Source organism: Thunnus maccoyii, chromosome 13 (genome assembly GCF_910596095.1).
Source record: "Thunnus maccoyii chromosome 13, fThuMac1.1, whole genome shotgun sequence".
Lineage (NCBI taxonomy): Eukaryota > Metazoa > Chordata > Actinopteri > Scombriformes > Scombridae > Thunnus > Thunnus maccoyii.
In genome coordinates, this window is record NC_056545.1 from 5,188,966 (window position 1) to 5,216,588 (window position 27,623).

General features: G+C 41.7%; 1 protein-coding gene across 2 annotated transcripts in view; it reads right to left on the reverse strand.

The window, feature by feature from the left end:
- vps37d (VPS37D subunit of ESCRT-I) overlaps positions 1-27,070 on the reverse strand; it is a 44,433-nt gene extending 17,363 nt beyond the window's left edge. Inside the window, exons 1-2 of one of the 2 annotated variants that reach the window (XM_042432049.1) lie at positions 26,795-27,070; positions 17,898-18,063 (exon numbers count right to left, since the gene is read on the reverse strand). In XM_042432049.1, coding sequence (XP_042287983.1) covers positions 17,898-18,063; positions 26,795-26,917 — 289 coding nt within the window. In that variant the 5' untranslated portion in view covers positions 26,918-27,070. Of the gene's footprint in view, positions 1-17,897; positions 18,070-26,794 lie in introns of both variants that reach the window. The other variant, XM_042432048.1, reaches the window with a different exon arrangement.
- Positions 27,071-27,623: the final 553 nt, after the last annotated feature.

Here is a 27,623-nt window from a genome sequence, read left to right on the forward strand (position 1 = left end):
ATGTGGGCAGCAGCTCACTAAGAGCCTTCATCAGATATAATCTGCCACAGAACATTCAGACCGGCTCATATCAGCGTTATATCAAGAACAAGAACGCAGTGAAGTGATGACTGTCAAGATATTTTAATACAAACTGTTGAAGCTTGAAGAAGACACAGAGTGAATAAATGAAAACTGAAAGCTTCCAGTTTTTCTTTAAAGGATAATTACAGCTGTAGCTTTGATCATAATTTCCATCAGTTATGATGACTAATCTTACTTAAATAGGTAAGACTGTAAGTGCATTTCGAGGCTCTGAGGATTTCCTTAAAGGATAATTCTGGGTTTTATTGTCTTAATAGTTTTGGTCATCGTTTCTAATAGGATGACTGCAAACAAGAAAGTATTTGCTGAGATCTGGAAACACGTAACACCGCTACGCCTGAGTCGGGGCAAGAAACACAAGCAGTCAGACAGGCTGTAAACAAACCGACAGATCACCTAAAACGCTTATAATCCCTCGTTTCACAGGAAACATGTGAGCACATAAATAATACGTTCATGCTTGCTCTTTGTTTAAGCATTTTCCTATTATTTGATGCAAAATCAGATATTGGATCTTTCACAAACATCTGTTTCCCAGTCAGAGTTATGACTTTAAATAACTGTAGATGGGGGGGATAGGAAGGAGCTGGAGACTGGTAATTACAGTACCTACCATGTGACATAAACGTGGCAAAAGTACGGCAGGTTTAAAGTCGGACCAGGAAGTCGGTTTATAAACTGTGATGACTGTTTCCAACAGATAGTTTGTCTTCTAAACATGTTTGTCTAACCTCGAAGTTTGCTTACAACTTCTATGATGAGCCGTTTGACGTCTTTTAATGATGTCATTACTCTCTCAGATGTAAGCAGTTCACTTGGCAAAGGGCAATGTTTTTATAAGCAATAGACATTCAACTATAAAAATGTGACCAAAGTTGTAAAAAAAAAAAAAAGTTGAAAGACCCTTTAAGGAAATCCTCAGAGCCTTGAACTGCACTAACAAATCTTCCTTATTTAAGAATATCTCCTAAGGACATGGCATATGTTAACTTAAAAACTCTTTCTTTCTAATGAAAATGATAAATATCTAAGATCAGGGCGGCAACCATGAACCACAACGTCTCAGATCAGGACAGGGATCTTTGTTGCATGTCGTTCCCCGTCTCTCTCTGTCTCCTCTCATTTCCTCTCTACTGTTGGCCATCTAACAAAGACATAAAACGCCCCCCCCAAAAAAAGATCTGGGAATATTAAACTTGGCAAGTATGTCATTATCACTGAGGGAAAAGATGGCCAAAACTACAAAAATAAACCTTAAAGTTGTAATAAAAATGGATTTAATCCTTTAAGATCTGGCTTTTGATGGGATTTCTGCTGGTTTCAGCTTGAAGTGTCCTTATATCTGCTTACAACTACATTATAGTGTCTTATAGACCATTAAATGTTTGAATACTGCTTATAAACGCTACATAAGGGGATTTAAAGTGAATCGTTACCACCGACAACCATCAGATACAAGCAGAAAAGGGCATGGCCGGCCTGATAAATATGTAAAAGTGTGGTTCTGTCACACACACACACACAGCATGTGTTGGCCTCCTGGGCGTTGCTGTTGGTCATCATTATGAGCAGGCTTGACCCAGCTGACTGGAAAGTGTCTCTTGTCCCTCCGAGAGACACTGTGACAGCCACGCTAACCCCTCCCCATCCACCCCCCCCAACAAGTCAGACAGGGTTCAGTAGAGACTGGGGGGCAAATAAAGGTCACAGTAATGACTCTAATACCTCTAAGCCCACCCACCCCCACCCCCCCAGAGGAAAATCTCCACCCCCTATCTAGACAGATAGAGGGGGGAAAAATGGACAATGTGTGCAGGCACTTTTGTATGCCTTGCATTTCCAGTCAAGACCGTCTTGTTAAATGTTCCCTGCTTGTCACTGAAGTATGGTAATGCAGTTTGGCAGTCAAATCATGCACCCAGATCTTTAGACGATAAAATTCACTTTTAAAAAGAACAGCAGAAAAACATTACGGCTTCGACAAACCTCTTTCTTTGATGCCGCAGAGTACGTTCTGCTCTCTATAACGCCTTCCCCTCAGCATTAATAATCTAACGCCAAGTTTTAGGCCGCCGTCGACTCCGGCGGAGTCGAACACAAGCATTAAGGAGCGGCCTCGCTCGTGACCCCACACTTCAGATGTTGCAGATGAGGGAGGGAGGGGGGGGGTGTAATGAGAGGTGACAGCCAGGCAAACAAATACTCCTACAGCAGCTGTATGTGACCTACATTTTAGGAGGTGGAGAGCGACAGGGGCGGGGGGTGGGTGGGTGGGGGAGTGGACCTGGAGGCCAATGTTATGCAGCGCCGTGCTAACAAGTGAATGGTGTCACTGGTGGAGTAACACATTTCGTCAGGGAGCTGTTATGAGATGATGGGGAGTGGAGGTAGTCATACTGCAGATGCTGTAAAGATGAGAAACACTGCTTTCAGCTGCTGTGAGAGAACTGCACCGACTGTTGTCTTGTTTTTTTTTTTTATTATTATTCCAAAGATTTAGACTCAAACACAAAAAAGATGAAAAGATCTTTTGCTGTCAGGGCTCCCTGACTCTGGAGTTACTTTCCTGAGGAGTTCAGTCTTTGCTCTTAAATCACTTTTCAGAAAAGCTTTACAGTGATTTTATTTATTTATTTGTGTGGTTTTTTTTCATTTTTAAATCAGTGTTGTTGGAAATGAATGTACTGTATAAATAAAGTTGATCATTCTTATTAACTTCAAAAACATAACATTGAAGGATTACTTCCTACTCTTATTGTTCAGCAAGACTAAAAAGTGTACAGCCCCTCTAGTGGCCCCTCTAGAAGCCTCGATGGTTATTCAATGCCACGGAACAAAAGTTTTGGAAGGAAAAAAAGCACGATGACAGATTTATCCTCAGTTTTCCCTCCATGGAGATCACGAATATCCGCAGCAAATTTCATGTAAAAATCAAGATACCTCGCCAAAACAACAGAGTGCTCATCAAGGGAGATTTCTGAGCTGATGGGAAAACAAGATTTAAAAAAACAACAACAAAATAATCCAGAATTAACATCTTTGGGAACAGCTGGATGAACAGGAGGATGGACATACAGACGGACAGATGGACTAACTGTCGCGGCCTCCTGTTGGCCCTGCTGCTTAACGGTCAGTCCTCCCAAATTATGGGTAACATACTTTCCCACTTACCCCTCGTGGCATCTGTCCACGCATATAGTTTATTTGCTCAGGTTTTCAGAAATCTGCCTGTAAAAAGTGTTTTTATTGGAACTAGTTTTTTTTTTTCAACTGAAGAAATAGTCACCATGAAAACTGCTGTTTCAGAGGATTAACCTCGAATAACAGCGAACCCGTTTCTGGAAGGAGACGTTTCTGTCATCTCTCCTACATAAATGAAATCCCATTCACCTCCACTGTAGTGAGGAAGAGATTTCTCAAGAGCTCGATAAATTAAAAAAAAAAAGCAACTTAATAGTGTAGATTAGTATATTGTAGATTAATCTCATTTGCTTGATGAATCAAATCCAAATTCCAGTTTTCAAATGTGAGGATTTACTAGTTTTCTCTTTTTTGCGACTGACGTTTTATTGGATTTCAATCATACAACCTGCAAAAACACATTAAAAAGAGACACAAATAAATAAATAAAAAGAGCAACACAAATTGAAGCTGTGTAAATAATAAGTTTCGGTGTCACATGAGGCTGAACATAGTTAAGAAAAGTTCCTCTTTTCATGTGGTACTTCTCTAATCTACCCATCAAGGAAAATGATACCTTTTTATATGATTAATGTGGTAATCAGTTTTTCTGTGATTTTCATTCATTCATTCATTTAAAGGGAACAATGCAACATTAACATTTGTACATCAGTGTAAATTGTCGGGGTTATCTGTGACTAATATCATTGTACATTGAATATTTTGGGGTTTTAAACTGTTGGTCGCACAAAAAGTGAAATCTGAGGACGTCAGATTGGATTCTGGAAAATAGTAAACACTATTTCACAGCATTTCTACAAAAGATACTTGACGGTTTAATTAATAACAAAAGAATCATTAATTGCAGCCCTAATATTTATATATATATATGTGGATTGATCCAGATATGTTGGAATTTCACAGTTTGATCAGAAACATATTCCTTTGAAGAACATGATTAATTTAATAAGGTGAACAAGAGGGATTAGATATGTCTTCTAATGTACAATATTTAAGTAAACTGGAGTTGTTTTCTGTCTCTTTCATCTCAGCCTTGACCAGATTACACCAACCAAAACAAACATGTTTCTAAAGATCACGCTGTTGTGCTGCGGGAGATCTGTACTCATTAAAAGTTGAAGAGCCTGTTCCCACAACAACAAAATCAAATGGACTGTCAAGCATCAATTCCCCAGAAGCTCCGACTGTCACGACGCCCGGTCAGGTCTGGTTCAGAGTCAGCGTTAAAATCCTTCGACAGTGATCTGAGACGATGTGGAGTCAAAACCTACATCTTGTTCTTGGAGGACTTGTGCTGCGGGAAACCCTGATTGATGTGACATTTGGCGTGAACACACTGTGCGGGCTAAGCAGCAACCTCTCAGCAAACAGCTGATGTCAACATATTAATAGGCCCTGCTGAGGCTACAAGAGACCCCGTAAACACTGAGATACAAGTCCAGGAGAAATAAATTCACACGTCTCAGACTGCAGACAGAAGCTGTAATCAGTAGTTTAGTGGCTCTGCTACTTCTTACGTGATCTAGTCCCTAAGTGCTCGCTGTGAGAAACCTTACAACCTACAACATACTGCATCTAACACACACTATCAAAGGTACGGGTTGCTTTTAGGGCTGCAATGAATGATTATTATTATTTAAAATTGTTAAAAATGGCATTCACAATTTATCAGAGCCCACAGCAGAGTCTTGTACCGAAAGCTTTGAAGCTTTGTTTGTTGCTGTTGATGTTATTTGAATGGCAAAATCAGTATTCAAATATTTGTATAATATTTGAAGCTACTGCTGCTTCTTCCCAGCGGGAGCCAGCACCGTGTGCCTGCTTCCCTGTTTTCATCATCATCAGTAGCTGCTGCTGCTTCAGCACGAGCTGGACACAGACCGACAAAACACCGGCAGCACGAGCCATACTGAGGCGGCCAACGGGGCGGAGAAGGAGGAGGAGAAAGAGAAAGAGGCACCTGCACCGTCGTCCTCCGTCGTCTCTTAGCTCTCCTCAGCCCTCGCTGCTATCGGGGCGCCGCTGCTATTTCCTCCATACAGTCGGTCGGGACAAACTTAAGGTTGTGTCTTAGACTTTGGACATTTTAAAGACCAAACAACTAGTCAATTAATCAAGAAAATAATCGTCAGATTAATCCTTAATGAAAATAATCGTTAGTTGCAGCCTTAATTCCTTCCCTCACTTTTCATGCGTACAATCAAGTGCAACAGCACAACACCTTCAAGAGGAGACTGTCACGTGCTTGTGGTGTTTGCTTTGTCTTATCTGTTATTATCTTTCCTTTTTTTAAATAAATAAGATGGTTACTGGTGTATGTACGTAGAAATATACTGTATATACAGTGATGAAACAAAGCAGTCGTGCACATCCACAGACCTCCTTAGGAAAGGTGCTGGATACAAGAAACAAACTGATTCAGTGTGCAGATACTCCTTATATTAAGTAAAATATATACAGTACCAGTCAAACGTTTCTCATTCAAGAGAGTCGCTGCCCAGTTATAAAAACAGCCTCACACTAAACTCCTACGACAGGTTGAATCTCATGTCTTGTGTTTTACCTACGAGACTGTCAGGACTTGTTTTGTTACTGGAGCGGAGGCGGTGGGATTTACAGCAGATGGAAGTAAACATTGTTCAAACGTTACATAAACTAAAGTCCTTTTTTAAGATAAATTAATAAAAAGTCAAACAAAAAAAATACAAATAAGCCGATATCAAAGTAAATTTAGCTCATGAATAGGTATAAAAAATGCTTAATCTAACTTAATGATCTAATAGATCATTTTCCAATTTACTTTTCCTGCTCCAAAGACTGAACTGTCTTTAATCTGATAATTCTCCAGAGAAAATAAATATCATAATAAATATTTTTCTAATTCCTTATTTAATACATTATATGTTTATTATATATGTAAAATCACCAAGTAGGCTTACATTGTGACTGTTGAGATGGCATTAAAAGGTCGGGTAGAAAATAACCTCTTACCTAGTGCATCATTCATAACTTCCTGTGTTGCCTCGTCTCGCTTGCTAAATGCCAGATATCACATGAGCATTGCAGCTCCGTCCATGATGTCCGGTTGTGTTTGAACACAGTCAACACGGGGCTGTTTGTAATAGCTTTTCCATAATAAAGACATTTTTATTTGTTATATTAACAGATAAATGCAGCAGAAAAGTCTCTGATGTGAGACAGGAATGTTTGATAAAAATGCACATCAGGAAGTGGATAGATTTACTGTATATGCATTAATAAATGATCAGTAATGTCAGTTAAGTATGCATGGATGCAGGATGGCTTTCTTTACAGCATCCATTCTTGCCTTTAAGCAAAACACATTGCCACGTTTCATGCCTGACCTGCCAGTAACATCATCTGCCAGTAACATGTTGGATATCAATGAGAGTGACTGATGGGGCGCCAGCTGGAAACAACACAAACATGGAGATGCCATCGGTTGATAATAATGAATACAATTCTTTCCCCCGAAAAAGCTGCTAACTCTACTGTACCGATTGGTTGTTGGGAATCTGATTTTACACAAATAGGTCATGGTATTACAGATGGGGCCTTGCAGGGCATGGATGTATCCGAGGCTTGAAAATTAGCCAGCGACTCAGCAGTGAATTACACCCCTGCGGCACTCCAGCCTCATGTGCGTCCTCTCTAACACAAACGTCAAAGCACAGCGAGCTGAGAAGCTTTCCTGTCGTATCCAAAACAAGTGTGATAACAGCTTCACAGCTTCTCGTGAAGCGCTACAGAGTGAGAGTAACAACTTGGTATTTTTTGAGTTCATTCAGGATTCTCGGCTGAATGCTGCCTGACACTACAGTATCAGCCTTTCCATTTCCGCCACCATCTGTCTCTTCCAGGCGCTCCTCACTGTGGTGTATCCTGCCAATCAAACAGTGTGATCATCTTTTTTTTTTCCCCCTTACACCCTGTTGTTTGAGTTTCTGTGGCTTGATGATCTTTCCCCGGCCTTTTCAGCCATGGTCAATGCAGCTCATGAGATTAATGCTGGCTTTAAGATGGCTGTCTGACGCCAGAACCCATGTGTCTACAAGTGTTTTTCCTAGTTTTCCTCTCATTTGGAATATCCTAGTTCTTAAACAATTTGGTTCTAGTCACTGCTAACCCTACTGTTGGTCAGGAAGGACTATCCCCCAAATTAAATCCCCATTACAGTAAGAAAAGCAGGAATGTAGTGAAAAAGACAGAAACCATAACTGGCTTCCCACCCACAAACTAGTGATGCACCGATCAGATCCGCTGGAGAGATTACAGACCAAATACTGACCTTTTTATGCAGGTTAGGTATCAGCCAGACGTAACCGTTCAACATAAATACAGTTTCTTTGTTGATGTCATTCTAAAAATCACTGTTGCTGCTATAAGTTGAACTCATTCAGTCAAGACCACCAGCAATCCTTGGTGCATAATACCATATTGTCCCTAATATAAGACGACCACCCCTTTTACAGCACTTGTTTTAAAAGATACACTTTCATACTTGTCCTGTTGGGAAAGTTTTCCTGAGATACTATCAATCCAAGGAGAAGAGACGCGTTTTCTCTTGTAAAAGTGAAATACTTCCTTTAAAGCAGAACGTAAATCCCACATTTGTGTATCTTGTCTGTCAATCATACACTCACACTCTCTCCTGTCAGACTCTTGGAGGCGGTCAAAACCAGTTAGCGTTTCTCAGACTGTCCGTTTGTCTTTTTGAGCTCCTCATCTTCAATGACAGCAGTAATTCTTGGCTGTTTGACAGATGATGGTCAGCAGACACTTTGGACTTCTTATTTGTCATGAATTTATATCCTTTGGTGACAGAAAATCACGTTACACGAGCCGTCGGAAACTCCTGCTGGTTTAACTGAGCTAACAAAACACTTTCAGGGCTGACTGACTCTAATAGTAAACTGACTTGAAGACATTTGCAAGCCAAGCAACATTAAGACTTCAAAAAACCTAATAAACCCCCCGTATCTCTCCACCACGGCCAGCTGCTCCTTCCTGCCTCCAAACCAGTCAAACCCTGCACTTCGGCTCTTTTGCTGAAGCCTTAGGTCAGTTTATGCTCGATCAGAACTAGTTTGTAGATGTGTGAAGTGTTAACAGTTGGTACGAAAGGCTATACTCAGGGGTGAAGTGAAAAGTAGGCCTTCATAGAGAGAGGAGGGAAGTGTGACATCATTTAAATGTGGTGATAATGGAGCACATTTTCAGAAAGTCTCTCCTGACAAGAATTCATAATGTTTCACTCCATTGTTCACAGGAAAAGTGACAGAAATTGTGTGAGTTAAGTATGGCTGCAATTTAAGATTATTTTCATTGTCAATCTGTCAACTATTTTTTTGATGAATCAATTAGTTGTTTGGTCCATAAAATGTCAGAAAATGGTGAAAAATGTTGATCTAAGCTTAAGGTGACATCCTCAAATGTCTTGTTTTGTCCTGACTGACAGTCCACAACCCAAAGATGTTCAGTTTACTGTCATACAGGACTAATGAAACCAGAAAATAATCACATGTGAGAAGCTGGAATCAGAGAATTTAGACATTGTTTTCTTCAAAAATTATTAATTAATTATCGAAATAGTTGGCAACCAATCGACTAATCGTTGCAGGTAAACTAGAAAGATTAGTTAAAACTCTGAAACGTTCCTCACCTCCACACTGCGGGCCAATGATGTGTGGTAGTGTGAGGTAGGGGTAGGTGGGAAAAAAAAAATTGATTCACAATTTTTATCTTCTACGATTCTGAATCGATTCACAAATGTCAAAAATTGATTTTCTAAACATTACTTAATAATGTAAATGATTGATGACATCTAACTCTTGTTCCTATTGGGTTTGAACGTACGTATTGTAAACAGCTTTAGACAAGCGCATGTGCCAAATGAATGTAATGTTATGTAACATGGTCAATTCATTGAAATGCAGAACTAAGCCTACAGTATCTACCAAACCCTGCGTCTTTGTAGTGATAGAAGGAAACTTTACTGTTGTGCTACCAACTGGGAGTAAGACCCTCAGCATCTTAACTTGCTCTGTGAACGCTCCGACTGCACCTCTTTTCATCTGAAGTCCTAAATATGTATTAGACACTGAGCTAAGTTGCAGACACAAAAAGTGAATCTGACCTGGCCACAAAACAACCTCATAAATGTCTAAATCTATAACACAAAGTTAGTATAACACACTGAAAAACACTCAGGCATTCGGATTTTTTACACCATTTAAATTCACAAGTGACTTGTTGACTTTCAGTCAAAGGGTGTAAAGCTGTTATTCTAATGTGAATATGGAAAGTCCCAAATAAAAAGCTTGGTTACAAGTGCTTTGGGCTTTGTTCTCCGGTTACAGAGGTGCCGGACAGACTCAGTCTGCTGGGTTCCCAGAGGAAGTGAACATAAAAGCCTTGTCTCACAGTTCAGATTCACTTAGATCTGTTATAATGGAAATAAACAAGCCTCATAATCCCATTTTGATGACACACCCAACATCACAAATGCAAGTATGAATATAAGACATAGCAAGTCCAGTCCTGTAGTAGTATGTTCAGAGGCTGGCCTCAGTTTATCCTGAACAAGTGGGTGTGAAGACACTTGCGGCCGATTCACATAGAACGCGTTTTTTTAGAAGCGATTTTGACATCCGTCACACTCGAGCGCCTCACGGAACAGATACGCTTCCATTTTATTAGATGTATCAACCCACACCGAGTCCAAGATACGCACAAGTCACGCAAGTCTCACGGAAAACCCCCGCATTTTTTTAAACTCTAAGTCTATTTCTGTTGCGTTTAGTGAAGCATAATCTGCACAGACAACTGTTTAAAACACACATATATACCACTGTGTGTGTGTGTGTGTTTTGAACTTATTAACTTAATCTACATTGATTGATCAAGGCTCCCAGTCTGTCTGTGAGCTCGCCTGTTTCACCACAGGCAGATTCCCCTCACCCGCTACTGCGGGCGGGGAAATAAAATCAATGAATCAATAAATACAAACGCTGTCAATTCCTTCCTGTGTAGCCGACATGAAAACTATTTTGGTTCAGTAAATTTCTGCTGTCAGTCAGCCTGGTGAGGGCAGTTTGCCCGGCTGCTGGTCAGGAGCTGCTGCTGACAGATGGCTGCTTCTGCGGACAGAGACGCTGAATGAAGGTCGGAGGCGGTCTGGGGTCTGGATTGAGCGGAAAGAACGCGCCTACGCGCCGCTCGCATCTCGCTTCCTATGTGGATTCCCAGTTACTGTGCGGTCAATGTGTAAAGGTTCAACTTGATGTTCTATTTGTCACAAGAACACCATTTCTGCACTTAAATGTTCTTCTAATGCTCCTGTGAGGCATATTGGCTTGAGGATTACAGGAGATTAAGGAAGAATTGTAATAGACAAAAAGGTGCAGTCTAGCCGTTGTCAGTAGACTGCAGCAGTCAAACAGCTGAAAACACTCAATAGCATCAAACGACCCGCTACAGTCTACCGACAATGGTTTGACTAAACTGGTGCCAGGAGCCAAACATGAAGTTGCTCTGCTTACAGAGCTGACAAATGGTGTTTAAGTTGTTTCAAAGCTGTGAAATTCATGCCTTGTTTTCAGGTTTTCCATGATGGTTAAAGTTGTGACTTCTCTTTAAAAATTCTACCTGATCTTGGATTCAAATATCTAATGTCTTTCTTTTTGATTCATAGGTAGTGACACCAAGTCTGACGCTTTCTTCTGATGTTTTAAATAGCACTGTATCTGGGCCAAAAATATCTCAAAGTGATTTGATGCTGTGAAGATCTGGCCTGTTATCCATTAAAAAAAAGACAGAATAAAAAGTACTTTTTTAAACAGTTAGTTTTAGTGTCTCAAGAGTGTTTTTTCTCTCTTAAAAATTAAGTTTACATAAGACTAATTTGTAATAGCAAATATGTTTTAAAATAAACATTATGCTGCTAGACTCATAAACATGAGAAAACGTTTTTAATTGATTCAAGCTGCAAAATGCTTATTCAAAACAGATCTTCAAAATGATCACGTATGTAATGAATCATTTGTTTTTCTGAAAACATCCCCTCTTGCAGTACAATATCTTTTTATGGTTATGTTTAAGCGTTCACAGATGTTGGTTAAGGTTTGGGAAAGATCATGGTCCTGGTTGAGTACCGAAAAAGTCAACAGGGTGTGTTCATCTTACTGCGCCCAACACCTCCTAACCCCACTACGCTGACTGATGCAAGCCAGAGAGATGCTGAGGTCTGATGAGTAGCGACAGTATTGCTGTGTGGTGCTGAGAGGCTGATATTGCAGCAGCAGCTGCCCCCGGTGATGTGATGAAGTGTTTACCGAGTATCAATCTCTTTTACAAACATGTGAAAATGATATGCAATTAACTCTACACTTGGTAAATATACTATAGGCACAGTTTGCTTTGCAAGATAGCTGTCTACCAACAGCTAGTTAGCGTAGCCATTCCTCTGGCTGGCTAGCTAGCCTGTAAGGAATGATAGCAATAATACTGGTTAAGGAGAGCTGTGTCAATCTTATGGCATTCAGGTTCAGGGCTCCAGACCACCGTCCCAAAAAACTATTTTAACCATCCCAAAGTGCATGTAAACCATCCCAAAATCAAAATGTTTCTTTACTTTGTAAAGCAAGACAGAGTTTGCCTGGGGCTCCTAAATCACTAAATCCACCCCTGTTGATGTATGAGTGTTTTACTTTACTTTAAAGATTAGAGATGCTACATAAAGATCATTTCATAGTAGTAGCTAGTGTGACACTAAGATTAATACACATAGCTGCATGTTGGCACATGTAATTTATTTAAATAATTTGTCATAGTGAGAGCTTATGAACTAGGGTTTTGTCTCCAATTACAGATGAGCCAGGAAGGACAGAGGAGGGAGAGATGAGAGAGAGCTACCAGAGAAAACTGGGAAAGAGAGGAAAGAGACAGGAGAGATGAGGGAGAGGAGAGCCAGGAGGAGGCCTCTGGTACAGATACACACACACAGCCAAAAGCCCTTTACTTAGGGACCCCACAAACAGGGCCAATGCAAGTGAAGAATTACGGTTTCCCACACAGTCAGTTTTGGCCTACAAAAATGAGCGTTCCAACAGAGATGGTTTCAAACGTTGAGTAGCTGGAATACTCTGCACAGAAAAATGTAGCTTTCTGCTTCGTTTGCAGGCTTTATGCAAAACCAAAACAACTAAGAGACCAGAAAGATTCCCTCATGAGTACAGGGTATACTAACTGGAAAAGAGCCCTAAATTCCTTCAGGAAGAATGAGAGTTCCACCATACATAAAGACCTCAATGATGTCCTGGAAGAGTTTTAGTTCAAGTTCATGGCGATGTGACAGAGCAGCTGCAAGGAGCAAATATCAGTGAAAAGGTTGGGAACGTACGGGAAACCTTTAACACATAGTGGCACCTTTCTGGGGAAACAGGAGATCGCTTTTCAGGGTAACAATGAGGGTGAAGATAGCGATAACAAAGGCAATTTAATGGAGTGAGTGCAGCTACTTAAGCAATTCGATCAACATACTACCTACATCTCACCGTCATCCCGAAACGAGATGATCCAAAGCTTCTCTGACATCATAACAGCAGTAATTATTTCAGAGATCAAAGCAGCAAAAATGTATTCAATCATAGTAGATGAAGCAAGGGATCGGCATTCAGAGCATGTGTTAAGATATGTGACTTCAGGAGAAATGGTAGGAAGGAAGGATTCCTTGGATTTTTCAAGCTTGATGCATTTGATGCTGAAATCATCACTGACACCATAGAGGAGCAGCCTGTCAAACATGGATTGGAAGTATATGATGGCACCTCTGTCATGAGTGGGGCAGTAGGGGGAGGTCAAGCTCGCTTTAGACAAAAACATCCTGAAGCAATTTATGTCCATTGCTACGCCTGTGAACTAAATCCGGTCCTTTGCCACACTTGCAAAGCTGTCCCTGAAGCATGTGACTTGTTTGATCTGCTGGAGCGTGTCTGCTCTTTAACACATCACTAGTCAATCATGACAAATTGAAAGCTTTGAAGAAACAGCTCGGAATAAGGGAGGGAGAACTTGTCCATTTCCAAGACTCGCTGGGCAGGTTGAGCCTGTCCAAAGCCATCCTGGAAAACCTCCCTGTGTGCTGTGATCTGGACCCTTCAGAACATCTAAACACCTTTAACCACGGGACTGCAGTCAAAGCTTTGCAGATTTGCCCCCCTCATCTACATGCTGGTGATGTTCCAACATCTGCTTCAGAGATGGCTGTGGACATGTATGACAGGACCATATGTGATGGCCCTGGGATCACTGAATATAGTACTAGTCTATGGAGGAAGCAGAAAAGGATGGATGAGCATGTAGTTGAGTCATCCTGTGGTACAAGCTCAGACTTCAGCTCAGGAGATCATCTCAGACAGAGATTGTTCTTTCCAGTCCTCGACAGACTGCTTGAGAGCAGGTTGTCAGGAGTTGGAGAGAAATTTATGACGACATACAGTCATGTCATCCAGCCTCAAAACTGTTCCCCTCTGAAGAATTGCTGAGACAAATTGCCATGCATTACAACAACAACAACTACTGCCAGAGTTTGTTGGCCAGGACACAATCCCTAATGTCCAAAGCATCTTTTCCCTCCTGGATGGTGATATATTCCCCACCCTCAAGGCCATCTTTCAGGTGGCTTTGACTATCCCTGTTTGCAGCTGCAGCTGTGGAAGATCTTTCAGTGCCTGTGACGACTGCATACTTGGCTTACAAGCACAGTGGGTCAAGGACTGTTAGGTCATTTGGCTGTAATGTCCATTGAGAAGGCGTTACTGGCTGGTCTGGACCGTGGGGAGGTCATTGATAGCTTTGCTCAACTTAAGCCAAGACACTACAGTCTGATGTTTCCCCTTTCAAAGTCCTAAGACAGATGAGTTGAGCAGAGAGAGAAGAGACATGACAGTGACAAGGAAGAATAACATATATACTTGGAGCAAAACCTGAAATGTAAAAGATCTAAGGTCTTTAATAAATGTGCTTCTCCCTTCAAAGTCCTGAGACAGACAAGTTGAACAGATAGAGGAGAGACATGACAGCGACAAGGAGAGATAACATATATACTTGGAGCAAAACCTGAGGAGGAAAAGAAACAGAATGAGAAATACTGACTATACACACAAGCTTTGAGATCATTAATCATCCATCAGAGAGGGAGGGGACAGAGAGGAGAGGAGGTGAGGACAGAAGCAGAGATAGACAATGTACTGACACACTATATGACGAAATGATGCCACAAGAGTAACTTAGTCCTCATGTTTTGGCACTGCAGGATTAATGGTATTTTCTGTTCTTCTCTAAACTCCGCCTGAGAGGAGAGAAGAGAAGACTGCGACCAAAGAGTGAGAGTGTGAGAGTTAAAATTTCATGTGGTCGCATTCGTGCGAGTGCGTGGTGATCATTAGGCTGTTTTGGTGCCCCCTCCGGCACCTGGTGCCCTACACACAGCGCGTGAGCATGTGAGAGTCTGTGTGTGTGTGGAGGACCAGCAGAGCGGAGGGACCGAGCCGCTGTTTGCTAACAGACTGCTGCTGAGCAACAGGGAGCTCTGGAGGAGAGAACCGGGGAGAGAGCCGGAGCTTCTGGAAGAATAACATCCGGAGTCACACCAGATTCGGCTCTGATCTGGAGACGTTTACCAGCGGGATGACAGCTCCGAAATTTATCTTTTATACTTTTAGGAGTAAAAAGTGGATTTATCTTCACTCTCACTTCTCAACCTCATAAATTAGTCTCCATGTTGACTGCTGAATGGAGCAGAAACAGAAATGTCAGTGTTGATTTTGACCAATGGAAAAAAAGCAACAACCAAATCATGGTAGCAAAAGTGGAAAAGTTAGTTTGGAGCCTTGGAAGAGGAGGCGAAGAAGTGAGGTGAGGAGAGAGGAAATGACATGACAGAGTCAATTAATCAGTGAGGGGGAAAAGTGATAAACAAACAAAGTGCTGACACAATGTATGACAGTGGATTATTCTGCAAGAGTAATTTTGGCCCTGCGGGATTAATGGTATTCTCTGTTCTTTTCTAAACTCAGCAAGAGGAGAGGAGAGGAGAGAAATAAAGGTTGTGACAAATGACAGTGTTTATTTTGTAGGCCTGGGACGATGCTTATCTCCCCATTCGATATTATCACAATACTTAGGTGCTGATCCGATTGGTTCTGGATTCAAAACTGATTCTTGATTGAATGAATAGAAAAGGCGGCACTATTTTCAGTCTCCTACTCCAGTATACTGGTGCCAAACCATCGACTGGTCTCCTTACTCCACTGAAACACAATATGAAACATAACTGGTAGATGGTCCGCAGCACTAATTAATGAATTAATGAAAGCATCTTACAGTCTTCTGCCTGTATGACAATAACAAACTGAGCGGGAGGCGGGGTGCTCTGCTGTGTCGTTATTAACGTCATGTCTCCAGCAGTGGAGAGCAGCCTCTCTGCTGCACCGTCAGCTCTGGGGAAAGCTGGGCGGGTGCAGGGTTTGAGTTGAAACCGACTGAGCACCGAGTTATTTTCTTTGCACCAGAGTTGGTTTAAGTTGTTTAATGCTGCAGTGTCTGTTGGTCAGCCGGTCTCATTTGTTTTGCTACTGATCGCTGCTCCGCTAACATAAATCTCTGAGTGATGGCGTAGAAAGTTTACAATATACTTCATGTTGGTCTCGCAAAGGTAATTATTTAGTTATGAGATGAAAACATGCTTGCAAACGCTGCCTATTTTGAAGATGAACTACAAGATACCTCTGGCGTGTGCATGCTGGAGACTCTCCAGGTGCTGCAATGTTTCATCAATATCACATACCAGAATTTTCAACAAAGTTAGCAGCCAATAATAGAAAAGCAGCCTGAGTTTGAGTTAGATAGACAGGGAAAACCCTGCAAGTCCTCCAAACGCCTCTGTTTAGGATCAGAAACAATTCTCCGGTGTCAAACCCCCCTGCTTTATATGTCCAACATCCAACTCAATGAACTTCCTACAATTTGTACGTGGAACAAAAACCACTCTTTGAGTTGAAAATAATGTCACTGAACATACAAAATGTATTTGGCAAAACAAATTCGTAGAAGGAGAACAGCGACCTATGTGTGAGATTGTATGTAAAGGGGCTTATGTTTCATTACAAAAGTCTGAAAGTCAGCGTCGATGATTAGCTGCTTGTATAGCAGCAGAAAGAAGCAGATGTCAGTAGATGCCAGTAATGGTTGTGAGAAACTGTCTGGAGTTGGCGTCAAGAAACATTCAAGGTTGCAACTCAACCACAACAAACTCTGCCAGCTTCTTCTGGTCACAGATCCCATCTACCAACAGCAGGATATAGTCAACAACACAGCTGTCTACCTTGATCCACTCCACAGTTCGTCTCTGCCACGATTACTCGCCTTAAGAAAAGCCTCCTCATTTATCCTTTTTTTTTTTTCCCTCCCTTCCCTTGTTGCACCAAATGAGAATCAGATGTTTTGCAGAGGAAGGATGGACCCCCGCCCATCCTGCTACTTTGCTGGGGAGGTGGGATAGCATCTGTATAATGCCCACACATTGACAGGAAGTTTAACATTCCTCCAAACTTCCATCACTGGCCGGCAGCTGGGGTTGGAGCAGGAATTGTTTTCATTAGGGTAAACCACGCACTGCGCCTGGTCCATAAAAGCTTACGTTTTGAGTTATAAATAAGTAACAGTTGACAATACCTCTGGAAATTAATGCAGCAGGATTTATCACCTGCTCTTGGCTGGGCTCTTACACTGTCAGTGTAAGCATGCCCATGAGGCTTAAAATTTAGGGCTGAGGCTTAGAAGACATCCTCTGGTGCTGCCCTATAGCTGCCCCGTCAAAAGCATGACTTGCCTAAACAAAGACAAGGCCCCTTTCACCCTGCAAATTCCTTGACAACTGCTGCAAGCTTCCTGCTGGCATTTGATATGCTCCGTTTCGTTCCCATGACCGAACCCCAGTCATGCTGAGGCTTTTGCTGAGCGGCTGAAGGCTTGTCTCACTGACACGGAAGCTTTTCTCTACTCTGATGTGAAACTTCCCTTTTTTTCTCTAAACCAGCGAGAGTGTCACAGCGAGTCAAAAGTGATTTAAATTTCATTTTTGCTTTCTATGTCTCAAAGATTCCGGTAAAGGCTATTTGTGCAATTACAAGGTAAGACAGTGAGGAGCCACTGTGGGATATCATGTATAATTAGTTTTAACCTTAAGTGGTTAACCTGTGATTTCCTCTTTTGGTTTGTTTTCACTAAAGTCACTAAAGTTAACACTACTTTGGTATCAGTCAGCTGTTTATGGTCATATAGAAAGCTGTCCTATCATCAGAAAAATGGCTTTTAGGGAGCTGCAGCGGCGCCTCAATTCCACTTAGCAAAGCCATATTTACCCATCCAGCACTGGAATTTGAACCAGTGACCTTGTCATCACAACCTCACTCCTCCTGACTTATGCCTTGACAGTAATCGCCTGTTGGCATCCTATATGGAACCAGAAACTGCACCCAACCCCCCCCCCCCCTTCCCCTTTTGTCTCTTGTGCAGTGGGGTAAACTCACCAAGCTGACTCTGTTTTTCCCAGCATGTGGTTGCCAGGTTGGACAGTTCCCGGTATTTCTCCGCCAGTTGGAGTTTGCCGTTATTAAGGCGGGGTCGTCGGGCGAGGCTCTCCTCTGCTAAACTCCGATTGGAGGTCAGTAGCATCTCCCTGTCCACTTGAAGGTCCTGAAACTTAACAGAAGTACAAAGTTGAAACAGATCACGTTTCACGTTTTAACAGCATGACAACTATTGTTCACAAATTCACGTGACGACCCATCTGACATGCATGTGGTACAGCTGCAGGAGTTCACACAGCCTGAATCGAGCCAGAGCTGGGAGGGAGGCGCAGCTGAAATGAAAGTTCTCTGTGTGTTAGAAAGTCACTGGGAGCTGCCAGATACAATCACTGTATGTAGGCAGACTGGCTTATCTTCTACTGCCGGCAAATGGAAGCTGCACAGAACACTGAATCACCTGAAGGCTAAGGTCATTTTACGATAGTGGCAGGGACTCTAACTGAGCCGTGACACAATGTTTTTCCACTATACAGCACTGCAAGGTATAAGTTGTTCACTTCAATGACTTGTTGGAGGTGGGCTGTGTTGTAGAAAACTTGTTATCTGCATCTCTGCATCTAACCTCCCTGCAATATTTAAAACTGATTTGCTCTCCCGCCCCCACACCCCCCTTCTTTGACTCTGCCAATCATTCTGTTTAAAAATTGTCATGCATTGCAGCCTCCTGTTATTTCATTTCTTTATTTTTTTGTTTGTTTGTTTGATCAAGAGCTGCTGTGCCATGTTGTCTTTTTACTTGTGATATTTATATAATGTTAAATCCTGCAAACCACCCGTCCCCCACCCCCCCAAAAACCCCAAACCTGATCCATTGTACAAACAGTGCTTAATGTGTCCCTATCTTGTTGTGTAAACCTGTTTTTATTGAAGAATAGCATCACTAATGAAGCTCCACTACCTCTCTTACAAATACATCACATTTTATATAGCTGCTTCACAATAGAAGCCTCTCATTTGGTTTGCTGGTAGAAAGCTTTTAATGTGAAGCAGCAGTAGGAAATGTTTGGTTCGCATCAGCAGTAACTTGATACGTGAATGATATGTGTTCATGCCACTGAAATGCAGTGGAAGTTTGCTACAGTACCATAACATGCATATTAAGAAAAGATGATAGCTGCTATATTAGCCGTTTTGAGTCACGACAGTCCTGAAAACTGTGACGTGATTAGTAACAGTACATGTTCACATGCTGCAATTTACAGGACTGTAATGACTCCAGGTGGCTAGCTGTCTTTGACTATCTCGTACTGAATGTCACGGTTGCATATATGACAGAGACAGACTGTAAATAGCTCGGTTTATGTTTGATGACGAGGAGGGAAGCGACTGAACAGTTTCCAAATTCTACTTTGTTCAGTTTGTCCCTACCTGCCTGGTAACTAGCAGCAGTCTGCAGATATCAGGCTGGAGTCTTGTAAAAAAACACAAACAGAAAAGAACAAATCAATTAGCGAGCTGACATTTCTGCTGTATGTGCTGAAACTGATTATTATACTGGATGTTCTACTTAGATGAGGCATCTGGTACTGGCATTCAGTAGCTGTACAGAATAAGCTGTATTTTATGCCTAATGATGACAGCCGTGCAGGTGGTGCAGATCTTTTATTATTCTTGCTCAGCTGCCTCGCACATAATGTCCTAAAAGTATCCTGTATTTTTGCAGGGAAATAAAATTGAGAATTTTGAAAATAGCTGAAAAATAATTACTCTTTTGTCCGTTATCGCTTAGCCCTAGTCAAAGGTCACAGTTTTGAGTGTAGCTGTAGTCGTGATGCTGTTGGGGGTTTGAGAGATGGTGGTCGGTGTATGTGTATATGGAGGGGGAGGGGCGGTCACCAGTCGGAGGGGCGGGGAGGGAGTCATTGTCACTGGACCATAAGAGAACCATAAATTATTAAAATGAATGCCACTCCCTTTAAGTCTTGCCAAACGATACTGTCACAGCATCGCTTTAAAGAAACTGACAATGCCACTTTGTGGGTTTCACGCTGCAAAAAAAAAAAAAAAAAAAAAAAAAAATCTGAATTCTCTTTTGACTATTCCATCAGTCTCAGCATTCCTGGGTCTCTGCCCAGTCGGATACTTTTCTTGCTCAATTGCTTTCTTTCAACAGTCAGTCAGTTTAAGCCTGAAGGCCATTTTATTGAGTCCAGTGTTGTACGGTGCATCTGTCTCACATTTTACGGGTCATCAAAAGGATGTATGAAGCAATAGTAGTCCCAAGTTCAGAGGAATTTGCAGAATGTGCCCCGTAGTGAAGAGACACTCCGCATGGGTGCAGAGAGAGATACTACAGATTTGCTGCTCTTTCTACAAACGTCCTGCGAGAATAAAGATAACACAGCTTGTTTCAGGCTTATAGTCCAATCATCAGTCCTGTTTTCCTTAAACAGGAATTAAAACGGACATGCCATTTCCTGCTATGGCTAGTCCGCTCCATTTATCAGACAACAACTGCTGCAGTCTTTTGGGGAGCGAATGTTTACCGTCCTTGACAAATGACACTGGTGGAGCACTTAGGAGTCGAGTGTTCTGCGCCTGAGAAGACGAAGAGCGGCTTTGTTGTTTTATGTGGTTTAACATGTCTGACCACATGAAATGCAGTGAGTAGGTGTTTCTCTCTTACCTTAAATGAGGCTCAGGCCTAATTAGACTTCTGCAGCCTAACAGGCATCCATTTAACATTCAGTCTGCAATGAAATTGACAGGGTGTAAAGTCTTTTCCATGAAAGAGAATTCTTCATGTAACTGCAACCCTGTACTCAACTGAGAGAAATGAAGGGCTATGTACTGTAAGTCTGTAGAGGAAGGACAGCTTGATGTTTTCTTGATCTCTCTTCTTGCACCTTTTGGGATGAGTTTAAAGCAACTTCAATCAATATTTCTAGTATAATTATTGATTAAATGAAAAGGTGCTACTCACAGTAACGAACCCACAGAGAATTATCCCCTGACTCCGCCGTTCCCCTCAACTCTACTGAGCTGTACTGCTTCTTTCACCACGTTGTTTTTTGGTTTTCCAGCCTGCAACTTTACCAACAAGTCCTCCAAAAGAAACGGCCGCAGAGATTGTTTGACCATGTGCGCTCCAGAACGACACATGGGAGCGTTTTTCTAATCTGATGCTCCTATTGGAAGTAATCAGCAGGACAACATCATTTGTCTGTAATTTACAAAACCGTTACAAATCACTGTTAAAAAATAAAGATGTTTTATGATGTGGCAACGCTGTGGTTAAGGTCTGGTTAGGTTTAGACACAAAAACCACTTGGTTAAATTTAAGGAAAGATCATGGTTTGAGTTAAAATGATAACTTTGTTAAGGTTAGAGAAACGTGGTGTGGGTTAAAGTTACTTCTACCTTTAACTTAGGCGACCTTCGTCGTCATGGCTATAATAATAACCACGGGTTAGGGTTAAGGGACGATCGTAGTCATGTTTTTTTTAAAAAACAGGAAACAACAGTGGTCCAGTGTTGGGTTAATGCCTCCATCCAACTCCCCTCCTCTGAATGAGGACTGCATCACTGCTCCAGGTTACTACAGCCACTAGATGGCGTCTGTCGCGCAAACGTAACTATAGGTCGTTTTTTACGTCTAAAAAAACTGCAACCTATTGTATCGTTTTTCTTGGGAGGACAGTCTCAATCGTGCCGTTTTTGCTCACTGTTACCCAGATCATCTATTTAGATCAAGTCTCACCGAGAGCTGCATTGATTCCAGCTTCTAAAATATCAATATTTTCTGGTTTCATTAGTCGTCTATGACAGCTGTGGACTGTTGGTTGGGACAAAAGAAGACATTTGAGGATGTCAACTTGGGCTTTGGGAAACAGTGATCAACATTTTTCACCATTTTCTGACATTCAAGAGAATAATTGACAGATTAATTGATGATGTAAATAATCATTAGCTGCCGCCTCCAGTCCCTCCCCACTGTTTACTGCTCGGATAGAAAAGTTACACAAAAAGTCTATTCCTGGCCAGACAACAGTCACTTTTTTTTTTTTTTAATTAATTACCTACAGCTGAGTAAATTTATCTGAAACAGTGTTTACTATCCTTGACAAATGACACTTGGGGAGCACTTAGGAGTCGGGTGCCGCAGAAGACGAGGAGCAGCTCTGTTGTTTTCTGTGGTTCAACATGTCTTACCCCGGCGCCTAGCCAGTAATGGGTCTGGGCGGCACTGGCCCACCCACATTACTGACTGGCCCACCCAGCCAAGTGTGATTAAAATACGTTTTGGAACAATAAATATATATACAAAAAAATAAGGAAATAAATGAACAAACTTGATTTATTGCTGACTTGACATGTGTGTTTAAATTGTCGTCTGGTTAAAACGGAACTGTAGAAATAAGTCGTAGGAAGTCTCTGGAATGCAATTAGTTCCTCTGGTTCGGACACGCAGACCTTCCTGAGCTGCCTTCTGCCCTTTTTAGGCGATGTAACATTAACGCCACAAAGTTTTTAATGTGTTATTTGATGATGAAGAAACTCCTCCGCTCCTTCCAACTGAGTCCACCAGACTCATCAGCCCACAACGAGGTCAGCTTGCTCCCTGGAGGTAAAGCGCTTTCTGCAGGTCAGCCTGATGTGGCTTCACCCGTAGCCGCGGGCAGTAGGGGCGCTGCAGCCTCGAGGTGACTGGCAGCCTGAAGGCCCATTTGTGTTGTCGCAATAATAATTTTTTTTTCTGTCGTGTCCCAGCCGGTCCGGCTAAAATAGACCCTGCGTGTAAGGATAGCGCAGTGGGGAAAAGAAGCAGGTGTGAGACGCACGGTTTACAGACCCGGTTGACACATGCCAGTTAAAATTGTCTCCGGCAGCCCGACTACTAAAAACTGTCAACTTGACAGGACAGAGAAAACCCTCGAGAGGAAACAGAGTTAAAGTTTTAGCTTCTGAAATGAATTTTTTAGACAGCTCTGATGGAGCTCAAGATTTATCAGGGAGGACGGCTGCTTTACTCCAAACAATTTCACTATATGAACCTGCACTGTGTGTGTGTGTGACCTTTTGGATGTGTAGATGAACACAGATCATTAACTACCATTCAATCCTGACCGATCCTGTCAGCATGCCGGGAGATTTAAATAATCAATGAAGTTAGGCTGCTGTGCCTCGTGCATAAATGTGCACAGCGTCTCTCTCTCTCTCTCTCTCTCTCAATGGGGAGACTGCAGTGGCATCGCTACAAGAATTTAATACACTCAAACATTTTTTTTTGGGAGGGGATGTTTAATAGTCAGCACCCCCGAGTGAAATCATGTTCTCACGACTTCAGCTTCACCTGCAGATTTATGAACCACATTCACACCCGTATTTGTATGAATTTTCCTGCACAGTCAAAAATGGAAAATCAAGGTGCTTCTCATCACAGTTTTCTTGATAGAATAGAGTGCAAGGATGCAGATTTCTGTAAAATGTGCAGATTTAGTTTTTTGTGTGCTGACTGGTACTGAAGCAACAATGGCTGCAGGCTATGATGAATGCATGACGGATATGTTACAGTCCTTTTTTCAGGGGAAAGACGGCCCACTCAAAATACAATTTCTGCCTACGCCACTAGTCTGACCACTTGAAATGCAGTAAATAAGTGTTTCTCTTTTACCTTAAATGAGGCTCAATCCTAATTAGACTTCTGCAGCCTAACAGGCATCCATTTAACATTCAGTCTGCAATGAAATTGACAGGCTGTAAAGTCTTTTCCATGAAAGAGAATTCTTCATGTAACTGCAAGCCTGTACTCAACTGAGAGCATAGGGGAGGGACAGCTCCAGCTCTCTTCTCGCACCTTTTGGGATGAGTTTAAAGTGACGTGCTTTTCTGGTTTCATTAGTCCTCTATGACAGCTGTGGACTGTTGGTCAGGACTAAAGAAGACATTTGAGGGAGTCAACTTGGGTTTTGGGAAACAGTGGTTGTCATTTTGCGTAATTTTCTGACATTCAAGGGAATAATCCACACATTAATCAATAATGAATATAATATTTAGTCACAGCCCACACTCTGTTGGTGTTTTTAAACAGGAAAAAAAGACACAGCCTGCTGTTTACTTCTCAAATAGAGAAGTTACACAAAGAGTATATTACGGCCCACACAACAGTCAGGTTTTTTTGTTGTTGTTTTTTACACAACTCGTTGAATTAATTAGCTACAGCTGTTTAACTTTACTGGAAACAGTCAGTGACTAAATCTTTCACCTCCTACAGCTTGTAGATAGTAGAGTTTCTGCAAAGTGAAAACCACATGCTTTCAGATGTAAATTTAAAAACTCTTAACCGTTCGACGGCTTATTTTGAGAAATATAAACATAGATATCAGTCTATAATATACGGGATCATTTTCATTTGACAAAAGAGGCCAAACTTCTCCGATGTCGCCTAAACCTAAAAGACAGGACATTCAGCTTTACTTGACAGTTTTGGTCAGACACATTTAACATTTTGAGGTCTGATATCCAGCCCTAATGATGAAGCGTTTTATGTACATACCCCCCAAAATAAGGTGTTCTAGCTACAGAACATTTAAGGCTGCTGAGCTCACAACAACTCTTCTCCTTTTTTTTCTTCTATCATAGATTTCTCCTTGTAAATCAGTTTCCCCTCTGAGGATTTATAAGACATTAATCAGTCCACATGATCGTTGAATCACTACATTACAGCGACTCCAGGAAGAAGCTCCTGTATGACTGACATGAAAACCTGATGTTACTCGATGTTCCACATCATCGTGAAATGTTCTCCAATCAAACCAGAGCTGCAACTAACGATTATTCTCATTATAGATTATTTTCTCGATCACTCGTTTAAAATGTCAGAAATGTTGATGAATGTTTCCCAAAGCTGTAGATGCAACCTAAAATGTCTTGTTATTGTTCAACCTGAAAGATATACCATCATAAAGGACATAAAAATGTAAAAATTCTTAAATAATGACTCACACGAGTTGGCATTTCATTTTCTGTCGATCGACTAATGCTTGCAGCTCTAAATCAAACTCAATTGCAGCTACACTGGAAATACCACAACATGACATGTAGCTTGTTTTGTGACCAGTTTTTAATGAGAATATGAAGAAGCAGCCTGTAGCATTCATGATTAGGGATCATTATGAATGATTAAGCTGAGTAGTTTACATAACACAGATCATTAACATGAGATTAATGAAGTGCACTGCTTCCAAAGCTCATATGAACATGAGAGATGCATTGAGCAATACTGCAGCCAGCCGTGACAAAATATAGCATGGTGTAGTCTCCAGGAATGACAGACGAATGGAAACCAGCCTGCTTATAAGATAAATGTCCTCTCTGTTATTAGTTCATGGCAGATAAATGGGTGAATACTCGCTAAAACACCCCCCCCTAAAGGTCTCTGGATGGTGGTTCTGAGTCACCCTGCTCTGCTCCCGGGGGGAAGGAGAATTGTATGACCTCTTGGTGAGATTCAACCACTTTGGCTCAGTCGTCCCAGTTTCACATTCACAGAGCCAGGTTTCAAATGTCACATCCTTCGCCAAGACGAGAACCTGACAGAGGATTATTTAGGACAAATGAGTATTGTCTCTCTTAAAGCAAAAATCACTTGACATTTAGCTTTTGAACTCACAATAATTCGGTGAGTGTACTCGAGGAAAGCGATGCAAATATGACAAGGATGACTTAGCCCACCTTGGTTATGTTTCACTGCACCCATTGTAGTTTTCTCTCTACCATTGGCTGAGAAAGCCAAGCAGCTCTTTAGTCCACTGAGTCCTGACTGTGAGTCTTCTCTGTTTGAGCTCCCCCCAAGGCAAATCTAATCAAAATGGGGCCCATGACAAAGTTTGGGAGCCCCTGGTACACCTTGTATAAATATGTGTGTGTGTGTGTCAGAGAGAGAGAGAGAGAGAGAGAGAGAGAGAGAGAGATGTAGTATCACTTGACGCCAGGAAGGTCATCGTGTAGCCCCTAAACGTGCCTCTCTTACATGTATAGTAGAGGACGCGGAATTCCATTTAAAAATGTTGTAATTTAAATGTACCATGTTAAAACGCAAAGCTGTACATATGAAATTATACGATTTAAGATGTTTTCTAAAAGGTTACAACCCACTCCTCAATTCGGCATAAATCCAATACTTCAGGACACAACTTATTGCTAGAAAAGTGCTCTTTTTTTAAATTAACTCTCCTCTCTGATACCATCCCGAGTATCTTTTGGGGGGAGGACAACGCAGGACCACCAGTTATAAAAGTTGAAATTTTATTCAAATAAGTATCGCTATCTATATTAAAGTAATGCCGAATTGAATAATGTGAAGTAAGAATTGTTATAGTCCCTCAAGTCATCTTTTTAGCTGTATACAGCTACACGGACAGATAAAGAAACACCATATTTCCAGATTTTTAAAGGCAGTTCTGCGTCAGAACTCAAACCACATAACGGCGCGTACGGGGGCTACAACACCACACAGATTGATGCTTCCTGCACAAGAAGAACATTTGTGGTTATAATATAACCATGTGTGCACACAACACAGATAAATTAATGTTTTATCTTCGCTTCAGTAACTAATAATTCACCGCAAACATCAACAGAGGCTGGGGGGTTCATGGAGACGAATTGGAAATCCGACCACTCGCCACGCAGACAATCGATGAGCCATATAAAGCGGATTTGCATTACACACATTGCACATCAAACGTGATGATTAAAAACACCCTAACGCTCATTTTTAACGAGGACAAAGAGGGGGGGAAAAGACGGAACCACATCGTTTTACGAATAAAAGTAGAGATTTAGCAGAGCGTCCTTACGGCACTTTGGTTGTTTGGGGAGCAGAGGGTACCTACCTTCTCATTGAGTCGAATGATTTGGTCCATTTTGTCGTCATTTTGTAAAAGCTCCCTAAGCTCACTTGTGCTTAAAGCCCTGTAGCCGTCAGGACAAGTGTTGGACTCCTTCAAGTTGGACATTTTATCCCTTCAAAATGCGACTGGAGACGGCGGGGAAACACAGAGTCCGCACAGCGCTTACATCTCGCTGGAATCACACTGGAATGCGATGCGTTCAGCCCCGCGTGCAGCGTCAACTGACGTAAACGCACAAACCGTTAACTGCCACACTTCCTACTGACACCTTCAAAGTAAAACACTTATCCTGACTCCGCAGCTCTCGATAAACTGAAATGTCACGTGTTAATTAGTGAGCGTTTTCATCATGTTTAAAGGACAAGTTCACAGTTTGTTTGTTTTTTTAAAGTCTTTCTTAAAACAACAGTCAAGTGCCCGAATGAACTTTGAAAGAGGTTTTTCTTGCTGTAATCAGATAACTGCTGATTGTTTGTATCAGAGGGGGGAGGGGGTCGGGGTTGTAACGAATTCAGTGGTCTGTCCACTGACCATGGTCACTAACACGGATCACTGGTTACTACCACTAGGGACGCTGAAGCTAGTGGTCTGGACCAGTTAGGAAGTGGTCTGTGGAGTGGTCCTAATCCAACTTCTCCCGTCTTGGGCTGTGTTGGAAACACTGTTAGCCGAAAAAAATGTCATATCCATCTATCTATCTATCTATCTATCTATCTATCTATCTATCTATCTATCTGTCTGTCTGTCTGTCTGTCTGTCTGTCATCACACAAACTTCAGTACAACAATAACAATACAATCAAGTCCTAATT